Genomic DNA, 12,390 nt, shown 5'->3' on the forward strand with positions numbered 1-12,390 from the left:
AAATCTCGTTACTGACTGAAAACATGACGGGTCCATTTTTCTGCGACATTTATTTACATCACATATCAGCAGATTACAGCGTCACTCTTCACAGAAGACCGGTCAAAAACACTGCCATGAACGTTAATCAGATGGTCCATCTCTGTCTGTCTTCGCTTCCAGATTTCCCTTCAATAAGTTTTTAGAATCTCGGTCAATATATTCTTTTTCATATGAAAACATCATGATAATGTGAAGTCAATAATCTGAGTGAAATCATCAGGACAGGGCCTCGGGTGCGATTTTCTGCTTGATCTGCCCTTGACCTTTTAATCAGACCTTCATTTGTGGCATTGAAATACCATGAGACAATGTTGCTGTTGTCACTACGTATAAATATCATACTGTACAGACTGAAAAACAATAATGGAAGCAGTAAAATAAAACTTCATGATACAAATAAATAGGCAAATAAATAATTTAGCGGCATAAATTTCCTAATGCCCACCTGAACATGGAAATACGATCCATAAGTGAAATTAGTTTTCAGTGGCGTGGATTATAAATACAGTATTTGGTCTAAAGCAGTGGCTACATGCATCAATTGCTTTGATTTGGGCATATATTTAACTGTCTTAAGTTATATAAAGTTAAAGGGAAATATGGCTGAAATCACCCTGAAGAGAATTTAATTGTGCTTATAGCTTGTTCTTATACTGAACTATATTAAACTTTATAATTCACTGTAGCAGGTGTTTCTGTGTAAGACAGTTCAATAGCTCATTTCACAAAGTACTATAAGGAATATTAATGTCTCTTTAATATTTCTACAGAGCCTCTTAATGTGGCCGAATTAACTCAAACCAGTTTTATGAACAAGGGCGAATAAGCAAAAACACAGAAACCATTTAAGCATCCTTCATATTCACTGTAGCAAAGTGTCAATCAATACTGTACGGCAGTGGGAAATATGCATATATATATGGCAGGATGGTGTGCTGCAAGAGATCTCAGAAACCTCAAAGTGCCATCCTCATCATAACATACGAAGAAAAAGAAGAAGAAGAAGAAGAAGAAGGTAAGTACAGTTGGGGTTCCTAGGGTCAGTTCTGTTGTAATCAAATTGAAATAAGAAAAATCTGAGCAATAACAGCAACAGCATCACCAAGAAATAAAACCAACAGTGCTGTATCAAACCATAGATCAAATAACGCCCACAAAACAAAAGCTTCAAAATATTATTTTCTACATTGAGCTCTACCTGCGTCCTTTTACAGCATGTAATAACCAGAAAATAACTTCAGAGCAGCTTCTTCACAAAACGCTCCACTTCACAAAAAGCAAAGAAATTGAGAGATGTCTCGCGGCAGACTGGACGGTCCTCTCTCTGACAACAGGGGCGATACATTCAGATGGCTCGGTATGTCTCCAGCCTCCGGTTCAGCAGTGTCATTCTCAGTGGTTACGGTGTTACATCGATCTGATTCACTGTTTTTCTCGTGATGCTGGGAAAGATACAAAGCCAGTGTGGTGTTCCGAGTCCGCTCCTTCAGTGTATCGCAGTCAGTGAGTGCAGGTCCAGGCTCCAGGGTGAACCTATGACAACAACAACAAAAAAAAAGGACAGGTTATGTGTTCCCTCAGTCTTTAAAAGGCTATAATGCTAACCCACCAGATTTGGGGGTTTATGGACCTGCCTTTGTGCATGTGGGTCATGTTGAAACAATAAACTGTTGCAGCAATGTTGCAAGGAGAAACTGATATGATTTGACCTTTACAGGTTGCCAAAACTTTGTCTTTTGATTTCAGTTCGCAAGCCTCTAATTTAGTTCTGACTGAAAACCCTGATGAACCGAAATCAAAAAGCTAAGAAAGTGAGGTTTTCTTTTCTCTTCTATGGTTTGAACTAAAGATGAATCAAACTGTACAGCAGAATGACGGCGGGGGCCTTCTACGTCAGCGGGAAGAGCGTCGGCGGCAGCAGGAGAAAGGTCAGGAGGAAACGAAGAGGCCGGTCGGTCTGCAGGTTTGGCGTCGCCGCCGAGGGGACGGGCCTCTTCCTCTTGGGCCCGTTGCACAGCGGGGTGTTGCAGCAGGAGATGCAGACCGAGTTCAGCCTCCCGGTGCAGAACTGCTGGTAGCCAGAGGAGGCGATGAGGCAAGCCCCGGAGGAGGCACAGGACTTTCGATAATGTATTCCTGCAAACAGGAAGAACTGTCATGTTGCAAAATATAACATCAGACCGAGAGAGGCCCTGATTCATTCTTCCCCGCTGTAATTAGATTGCTTAGATTGAAGATGTAACGTATAAGAGAGCAGTGTTTTGGGATGCTGCAGCATTTTATTGCTCTTTCGGGTTACAGAGCGATTGACTTTCTGTCTTCTCTTATTAACTGATGCTTGTCAGTGTGCTGTATGTTACTACAATTTGTATGCTTGTATGAAGGAAAACAAACTCATATTCTTCTTTATTGCACTCCAGAGGCGTGGACTCTCTTATCGAGTGTTTTTTGTTGTGTGCTTCTTTGGTATGTTATAGCAGAAGTTTTATCATTTTTGTAGCAGTGCTGTTGTGGTGTTTATCTTGTGTTTTTCTTTTGTCTGCAAACTAAATGTCCTCTTACTGGAAAAGAAAAAAGTTTTGATGAAATCTAATTCAGATAAATTCAATCTCTGCGGGGCAGAATGTTCCATTATGTGGAAATGCTTTTATTTGACAAAGGAGGAGAAATCCATCCAACTGAATATTTTCCTCTATGATAGTCTTTGTGTTTGTGTTATACAAGCGTACAAAAAGCATCAGCGCTCTGCTACCCTGTCAAGGCAAGGCATAAAACCTTAAGTGCAGCAGGTTCAATATCAGAACATCATCACAATACTAGTGTCACAGGCGTCCAATTACAAAATGGTTTGTCCGAGCATCAGGCCACATGCTTCATCCGTATGTAAAGTGGTCACCTTGACAAACTGGCTACTGGTGTTTTATTGTTTTAGTAAAAAAAAAAAAAAGACAGTTTCCTCTAAACTCGAAAGGAAACAGTCGATTCGACGCCCTACAGACTGCACCATTTTATTTCCTGTAACACAGAGCAAGACTAATCTAATGTCGTGTCAGTGGCGGCTGAAGGAAATCTCCTCCTTGAATAATGAGCTGAACGAAGTGGTTCAGTGAGATGGTGTATTTTCTTTTGGAACAACGTCAACACGACACCAAATTGCTTCATATGAAAATGAGCAGGAACATAAAAACAATCCATGGATTTACATTTGTCCGTGGAGGTTTATAATGTGTAGCCTATGTTTTGCAAGGGGGGGAGGGGGGCAAATGGTGCGTTATACAGTGCAAGATGCTTTGTGGAGTCTATCCACACAACAATCGATGCCTCTCTCTCTGTCTTTGAAACTGGGCAAAGGAACAAAAATAACAGATAACGACGTCTGTTACGCTGAAAATCACAGGAGATTGTTTTGACCTAGTCAGTCTTTTCTGCTGGGTTAGTAAGTTAGACATACAGTATGAGGAGGGAGACAAAAAAAGGGATAGTTGGGTTTCCTTGGTGAGGAGTTCAGTTTTTTTTTTGACTCATAAGAGATAAAAGGGGGAAAAACAGGTGCAAACATCACCATCACTGTAGTTTATAGACTGTGCTTGCATGACTTGACAATAAATGTCACCTCGTAGCTAAAAATCTTTTTAAAAGTGAGATATTTTGCTGTTTTCCAGACATTCTTGTTTACGACTGCGTCTCAGCTCTTCCCAGTTGAGACATCAGTATTTAATATTAATTGTCTGTCCATTTATCGAGAAAATTGCGGATGCTTAGTGGACTTAATAATGTTGAATACCCCTCATCTAAATGTTAAAGATATAAAACCTAATGCTCGGAGGTCAGCTGCCTCTGCAATTCCCAGACGGTCACTTTTCGTCCACAGACAAATAAAAACACTAGCTTTCTACTTGGATACCTTCGGCTGGCCTAGCCTGTGGACTCGCAGCCTCAACTATCAATCTTCGCTGAGTCTGTCCTGGATCCCATCAAAGAATATGAAAACCTTGAAAGAATATACTCCCACTAAGGATGCATAATCCTCTAAATCTGTATTTTAATGATAGAGAATGAAGAAAGATGGAAAGATCCATATCAGCTCTATAATACATTCGGCACGATTGACAATCATGGGATGTATGTGTCAGATTTATGTGTGTACATGATCTTTTTGTCATGCTTTTACTTTACTAATCATGTCCTTCCTGTTTCGTTTTGCAATGGAAAATGACGGGAAAGCGGAAACACTTGCACTCGGCATAAAGATATATTGGAATCTGTTTTTGAGCCATCAAACAGACGAACAAACACACCGGGCTGTGTGCTTCACATTCCAGCAGCAGAAAGTGTTATTTGAAATAAACTTCAGTAAAGCAAGGGGGTTAGCATGAACAGTAATAGCTGCCATGGCTCAAAAGTCAAATAAAGGACAGCCACTTACAAAATATTACCCTTCAATGAAAAACCCAAGGACAAACAGAGGTGCAGCAACCTTCTCTCCCTGTGTACCAACCTTCACACCAGACCAACCCTGCAGCATTTACACTTTAAATAAGAAGATTCACATTATACAGCACACTGTCGCTTACCATCAGGTTTGACCAGCACCTCCTTCTGGCACATGTCCTGCACGTTGACGGTGCAGTTGACGATGTACTCTGGCGTGGAGCAGTCATTGTGCTTCATCTCCTCACACTGGTAACACTGGATCTGAAGGGCATCTCCTGCACCACGGAGGAGGAACACAATGGCAAAATATACACTCACTGCTGTTTTTTATAGTGTTTTCCCTATGGAATTGTTTTGATAGACAGATAATCCCCTGGACCCAGGATCGAGCCTTGTGGTACACCACAGTTGATCTTATATTTCCTGGGTTCATCGAGGGCAAAAAAACAAAATCAAAAAACATCTCTACCTGTGAGGTAAGAGGTAAACCACTGAAGAACAGTGCCAGAGAGGCCCACACATTTATATAGTCTGTCTATGAGAATATTGTGTTCGTCAAAATGCAGTTTGAGGTAAGAAAATCATTCCACTGCTTCAAAACTAACTTCTCTAAACTCTGGCCTTCAACCAGGGCAAAAGCCTCCAGAGCTACCTCACTAAAACCTACACCTTTGAGATGAGGGTGAATTTCTGGTTATTTTTATATTAATATTAAAATGCATTCAACATTCTTGCTTTCCTCTGCACTAGCTCTGCAACATCTATTTCCTGTTTTCTCCCTGCTGTCCTTTCATGACATCATTCTTCTTTGGGAGCATATTGAGTGTATTAACAACAGCTGGTCACATTATTCTTACTCAACATATTTTTCTGAACATTTCTTATCTTCTCTGTGTTTTCTTCGAGTCGAGCAGCAGCCGCTTTTATAGATTCTTCTGTTGTCTGAGTGCCTTTGATGGTGTTTCAGCCTCAAACAAGGCTAATGGCGCTACACGAGAGTGCAGTTTCACCTTCCCTTTCCTCTGTACATTGATGTGAAATTACTAGCAGAAGGGCATATGAGCAAGTCTTTAACCAAGTCTGAGTTTTGGTGTTTCTCAGCTCTTTTATTGCCTGTGTCTTGAGTGTCAACAGAGAGGTTATAGATCAACACCGTGAGGTGAGAATAAGCTATAAAACACGCATCATGGAAGCACAGAGTGGTCTCTTTAAACTCCCCTTTAACCCATGTATTTATATAGGTGATAAAGCTCCATTTCCAATGCAAACAGGCAGACGAGAGACTTGATGTACTCTGTCAGTGCAGAGGTACTTGCGTGTATCCTCATCTCCTGAAGTGGTAAAAAATGTGAGTGCCTCACTGCAACAATGTCTTCTCATAAAGATAAAGTACAGCGCTTTTTGCAGCTTTTGTAAATTTCATCTGAAGCTTTTAAAGCTGCAGAGAAGAGCCTTTCTTATTACCTAAAGCTTCATGGCGATTCTGAGTATCTATTGTGCACATGTGCCCTGACGAAGGAGCAAGACATCTGCAGAAATCAAGATACAACATCTAGACTGGAAAACGTGCAAAAGAGTCAGTGTTATGCTGTCGCTGTTGGTTAATATTGACATTTTAGAGCCATTCGTGTGACTGTTACAGCTGGGGAAATGGAAATCAAATGGTTTATAGCCTTGGGAATAATTTCTGCAGATCATTTTTTTTGCTGTGAAAAACCCAAATGATGTATTTTCACTGGGTGCACATTGGTAAAGGTGAAGTCTGTCCATTTTTTATTGAACCTCTGAATGATTCTTTGCAGGAAGAAAAGAGAAAATGAAAATTTCAACACTATATTAGCTCACAACAGTTCTTTTTTTAATTACATATGTCAGTGTTGAATTCTACCTGTCAGGTTCACTTAATTTTTTAATAAGATATCCAGCATCGCATTCAGAGGACATGCCTGCCCTTTCTCTCTCTAGTATCCCACACAGGCTATTCATCCCCACTGGCAGATATTACTGGTGTAATTATTGAAATGGCACCAATCATTAATCTCAACTCCAACAGCGCCATCACACACAACTGATAAAGGTCCACATATAACATCACAACCCCAGCTTAATTACTTTAAACCAAGCAAATGCCTGAAACTTCCATCCATCATCTGGAGGGAGACTCGTGAAACCAAGGAACTCATTTTTGGTCATGCTGGAGGGAAAAACCCAGCGCCTGAGCTCAGCTTATCACTTTTAGAAAATTGCTCTAAATCTATTTCTTGGTTCCATGACAGAAAACAGGAGCTGATAGGAAAAATAAACTGAATCCTTTGCCACATTTTGCACCCAGGTGCAGAACAATTGCAAAAGCAATATCTACTGATCACAGTCCCGTTGACTATAATCACTATAGGGACCTCAAAAGAAAATAATAGTGAAAAGAAAATCAGACACAGGTGCAGGAGCAGCTCTGGAAACACAATCCCATTTCTTAACATTAGCGCCAGCCACTTCAGACAGAGCAGAAAGCCTCACGAATAAAGATCCCTCAACTGAGAAATAGACAGAAAAAAGCTAATGGGCAGCTGATAAATACGAGTAGGCTATTAACACTTTAAGGGTGTTATACTGGCTTTGCATGTTATCTCCCTCTGTGCCAAAGCAGCGCAGAGGACTCCGGCACGCTGCTCCTTTCAGCGCGTAAAAACGCGTAAAATCACCAAAAACGCAACATGACTGCCAATCGCTGTCTGTTCTTTTCTCCATATTCCTTAAGTTTCCCCAAGTGTATAGCTGCGTAAAACCAAGCAGTAAATGTCTGCTTTGTGTTCAGATCTGTACATCTGATCTCAGGCACAGACATGCAGAGAAAACAGGCAATAGTTCTGTTTTCTAAATGTGAAGGCATCAAAATAAATTTGTAAACACTTTGGAACAGTGTATTTAAGCTGGCATCGTTTATTATATTTGTTCCATCGATGCAGTACAGGCACATAATCAAAACCATTTTTGCGCATTGGCATTTCAGCGCTGTTGCGCACGAATGTGAATAGAAAGGAGGTATTTCTTCAGCACATAACGCAGTATAAGCTTGTTTTTGTCTCATCCAGACTCCAGACTGTGCCATCACACACTGACTGACGCGGGGCTGCAGTCATCCTCCCCAACTTGCACCTACCTGCGTCGAGAAGGACTCCGAGTAAAGTCGCAAAAACCAGAAGACGCATTCTCTCCCAAATGACGCTCGGAAGGGAAACATCAGACCAAACGGGCTCGTTCAGACACGGAGGCATGGAGGACGCACCGCCGCGGAGGAACCCCGGACACGGATCCGCTCATCCTCTCGGCTGCGCTGAGGTAAGACCAAAAAAAAAAAAAAAAGAGAAGCTCCGTCAAGTGAGAGGGATGAGCTCCAGCGCAACTGGAGAAGGAGCCTGAGCGCAGAAATCATACAGCGGACCACGTGACCGGGGGACCCACAGCAGTTTGTCTTCATGCACTGATGCCAAACAAATGATGATAATGTTCCTGTGGAGGCTTTTAGCACTTCATGTAGTGGGTTTATGGCTATTTCTGGACTCCTGTTGCTAATAACTGCACCAATAACATCTGTATGTAAAGGCTTGGGCGCAGCTGTGACTGACCTTTACACTGTCATCAAAATCTTTCTAAAAGGATTAAAGTTTGTGGCAGCTACTTTTTTTATTTTCCCAAGAATCCACTTGTATACTTCAACCACTCATATGGTGACAGTGAAACCCGTTCATTAACTTTACATTGGTTTTCTTTGAAAATGTTTTAGATGTATTAGTTGTGTTTTTTGGTGTTTCTGTAATATTAACTGTAAAGTATTTACGTCATATTTTTGATGCTGTGTACTGAACAACACATTTCATGATTCATTTATTTAAAGTATCGCTCCTGTACAGTGGTACTCACCACAGCCGTGACTGTTGTTTTGTATTAACCTCTTCTGCCGCCTGTGTCTCTGTAACAGATGAATGGGCAGCTACACTGAGTCATTGTCTGTAACGTTTGACTTATTCAGCCCTACAGGCAGTTTTATTTTTTTTGACCTAAACTCCTCCTCAGATCACAAACACAAACACACACCAGAAGAATGTTGCCACTGAACCATGGCTTCTACCATCTAACATCTGCTGCTGCTGCTTTTCAGTGCGTGCTGTGATCAATACAATATATTGAATGTATACGGAGTGACGCAGAGAGAGAGGTCGCCCGGGCGTGCATGAACTAATTGCGTTTATTTATAAGCACATAATTGCCCATCAAGGGAGTAATGGCTACTAATCCCTCAGCTGCAGCGAGCGAGCGGGCTGAGCGCTGTGGCTGTCGCCGGCTCTGAGCCTCGGTCCCCCCGCGGACAGACTGTGAGTGGGACGCGGTGATTACACGGGATGTCTTTTCTCCAAACCTTTATTTCCACATTCAGAGGCAGTGAATATATGAATGAATCACCTGAGTGACGCACGTTAATGCATGTCCTCCTTGTGTCACTCAAACAGACGCACAAATAAAAACACGCACGCACACACACACCTCGCAGCTCAGGTTGAAATAGGAAATAGTTTCTCATATTTATTTAGGAAATAGTTACATAAAATATAGCATTAAAGTCTAGTGTAACAGACAAAATTGCACACAGTAATAATAATAATAATAATAATAATAACAATAATATTAATAATAATCACCAAAGTAACACTGCTGGTAACCATTTCTCTTTACAAAGGAACCAGGAACATTTAAGGAGAGAGGTGAAGCATGACAATCACACTACAGTCTGACAGTACAAAATGTGGGTATAAATACTGGACATCTAGAAAAATACACAAGTCCTCTTCAGACTCTCTTCATACAATATTAACAGTTTCATAGAAAAATTGAAACACAGTCGGCTCTGTTGATTAGCACCAGCTGGTCAAATTCCAGAGAGAAATTTGGCATAACATCAGCCTAAAGTTCAAATATGTCTTTAAAATAAAGTGATAAAATATTTTAGTATTAGCTCTTATTGATCAAAATAAAGACATTTTTTTCTTTTTTTAAAAAAAACAAGAACTCCTAATGAGCTCCATAAACAAAAGACACATGCCATTTTCAAACAGCAGACTTAAAACCTTGGTTGAATGATTGGCAAACAATTTACATCTTTCTTTTTTCATTTTTTTTGTTTATTTTTCCCGTTTGCATATATCAATCAGCAATGCCCATTCTGATATTAACTTATAGCAAATTTTATATACAACATAATATACAACTAGGAAAGGAAACTGAGGTTTGGAGAGTTCAGGTTTGCTGTGCTACATGAGAGGAGAAACTAGACTGTGTGGACTGTGGAGTTTTGTATCAGGAACTTAAAAAAAAAAAGAAAAAGGAAAAGACTACTGAGTGTTATTTGTTTGCGTCAGCGTTTTCCTGATGGCTGTATTTGAAGTCGTACAATCTACATTAGTCCAGTATGTTCCCTGAGCTACCAACAATGACACTGCGTGCGTTCAAGCCAAAAGGTTGGTCGTTTTGCTGTACCTGCGCATCCGTCGCACACCGGAACAGCATTACATTAGTTCGTGTACCACGTAGAAACACACACACACACATATGCTTTCAGCTGACATCGTGAGATAATCTACTGTTAGCTGAGCGGCGATCATTTTCACCACGAGATCGGCAGAAAATGATTTAAAATGAACTGAAACTGTTGTGATACCTTTTATAAAAATTTTGCCCCAGCAGACAAAGATGAAACAGGTTTATTATTATGGGGTGGGATGGGTAATTTTTAGGGGCAACTTCAATGGGCAATGTACTTAGCAGCAAAACATAAAATGACCCCTTGGCTTTTAATCTAGTTTCCTAGCCAACAAGAATGCAATCGAAGCATCTGTATACGCCGATATTGCCCATCAGTGCCGCCGCTAGAAGGACGCCCTGCTTTCTCACTGCTAATAAATTCACTTTACACTCCTTACAAACTTTGTACAGTATTTGTTACAGTGCAATGATAAGAAGTTCCCCAGCATGGGAGAAAAAAAAAGACAAATCGCAATGAGACAACAGTGTGTATTGCTGTCCAGTCCACCGCACCCAGAGTCAAACTATTAAAAGTCCCGGTTTGATGTTTGGGTTGAGGTTTCGTCCTCGTCTCCAGCTCCACTAAGTGCTTTGTGTTGTGTGTAGGGACGACAGGGCTCCTGGCGTATGGGGGGCAGGGCTGTAGTCAAGAAGACGTTAGTCCAGTATGAGTTGCTTTCAAGACCGGACTGCGTGAAAATCCACTCCACAGGCCTAGTGTGTCAGCATCCAACCAATCAACGCGTGGAATTAAGAGAAGAAGAACAGAACTCAAAAAAAAGGCAGGAAAAGGTTACGACCAAGGGCGCGACAAGATGTCAGAGTGGCTGTAAGAAAAAAACAGAACTCAAGACACGGACTGGTTTCCTTCACTGCAGCCCCGCTGCCCCTGTCTCTCTGCCCCTACACGTCATTGGAGCCCTGACTGGTGCAGGAGGAGAAGCTGTCGTACAGCGAGTCGCTCAGGGAGCCCACCGGATCCGCCCCGGGCTTGCCGGAGAAGCTGGAGGAGGGGGGCTCGTCCACCTTGCAGCAGTCCTCCGCGCTCTTCTCGTCGACATGGCCGTCACCTCGGCGGCCCATGTCCGGGTAGAGGCCGCCGCCACCGCTGCCGCCGCCGCTGCTGGAGCTGCTGTGATTCAGCTTGTTCAGGGACTCTAAGGAGAAGTCGAGGGAGCCCGGCTGGTTTGAGCTGATGGGTGTTTTCTCCTGGGGCATCTCCTTCTGCAAAGGAAAAAAAAAAAAAAAGGAACATAGATCAATAAAGAGCACGGAATGTAAATTCAACATGATTTTCTGCATCTCGATGAATGTTAAACGCCGCACTGTAAACACAGCATTTCCCCTTTCTCCGCTCTTCTGCGTTGCTTTGACAGATACACAATAAACGCCAAGCAGAGGAGTGAGTCTGACATTGCTCCATGTAACTCATCTGGTCTGCAGTGTTGAGCTACAAAGCGATGACACCGCTTCAGAGCATGACACTGATCTAAATTGAGATTTTTATCACACTCAAGGACCAAATGTTTGTCTTGGGTGTTGGTAGATGTGCATCTCTGGGCACCTGGGCCCACCCACGCTCCCTGTTATATTAACTGCATTGCATGATGCCATTCTTTCTTTTGTACAGAAAGTGACAGTCTGCTTTACAGATTAGCATAATCAGGAAGGTGTTACTCAAGGGGAAAGCTGCTGTCTGTTAACGCTGCTTCAACTAACAGGGGACGCTGCAGCCTGAACGCACCGACTGCTAGACTGATGACATGTGCTCAGGAGTGGCGGCTGTTTAGACGGTATTAAAATTGAAAAATGACATCAATGTAGGTCTTATTGTTGGTCTATGAAACGGCTCCCTGACCTGGTTAACATTCTTTTTTCACTTGACATTATTCCACGCCACTGCTGATGAAACAATACCACACATGAACCCTTAAAAATAGTTTGTGGTGCACCAGCTCTCTGAGAATTCTACATGATTTCTACTGTATGCCTTAAAAGGGCACTTCAGGGAGCTTGTTACTGTGGTTCATGTACTGTGATCAGCATCAGCACCCCTCCTCAGAGGCTGTAAACAGCAATTCCAGGCTTGGAGCAGAGCAGCTATCTGCACAGGTATTTTTTGCAGGGGTAAGTACACAGAGGAATAGCTGGAGGGTTCAAGCAACCTCAAGGGACGTTCAAAATCTGGACCATTTAGTGTTTTGCTGCGGGGTGTATCTCCCCTCAGACCTAAGCTACTCCATACAAGAAGCATGAACACATCAACATGACTGCATCGGTAATACAGGTCTGAGCAGTAAAAACTTCTACATGTTGCTAATGGAACCCCCCCCCCCC

At 42.1% G+C, this 12,390-nt stretch overlaps 2 protein-coding genes across 7 annotated transcripts in view; both read right to left on the reverse strand.

The window, feature by feature from the left end:
* Window positions 1–31: 31 nt before the first annotated feature.
* On the reverse strand, window positions 32–7,900 carry LOC111665253 (ly6/PLAUR domain-containing protein 1). The gene is made up of 4 exons (XM_023420184.2): window positions 7,637–7,900; window positions 4,617–4,751; window positions 1,908–2,178; window positions 32–1,575 (listed from the first exon to the last, which is right to left on the reverse strand). The coding sequence occupies exons 1-3, from the start codon at window positions 7,749–7,751 to the stop codon at window positions 1,931–1,933; spliced, it is 498 nt and encodes a 165-aa protein (XP_023275952.1). The 5' UTR covers window positions 7,752–7,900; the 3' UTR covers window positions 32–1,575; window positions 1,908–1,930.
* A 1,126-nt stretch (window positions 7,901–9,026) lies between these two features.
* Window positions 9,027–12,390, reverse strand: part of LOC111665278 (nck-associated protein 5) — a 125,631-nt gene continuing 122,267 nt past the window's right edge. For all 6 annotated transcript variants that reach the window (XM_023420213.2, XM_087177695.1, XM_087177694.1 and 3 more), the window contains one exon: window positions 9,027–11,277. In XM_023420213.2, coding sequence (XP_023275981.2) covers window positions 10,957–11,277 — 321 coding nt within the window. In that variant the 3' untranslated portion in view covers window positions 9,027–10,956. The remainder of the gene's footprint in view (window positions 11,278–12,390) is intronic.

Source organism: Seriola lalandi, unplaced genomic scaffold (assembly GCF_002814215.2).
Source record: "Seriola lalandi dorsalis isolate HSWRI2012SDOR001 ecotype SW California unplaced genomic scaffold, Sedor1 jcf7180002054630, whole genome shotgun sequence".
NCBI classification, from domain to species: domain Eukaryota; kingdom Metazoa; phylum Chordata; class Actinopteri; order Carangiformes; family Carangidae; genus Seriola; species Seriola lalandi.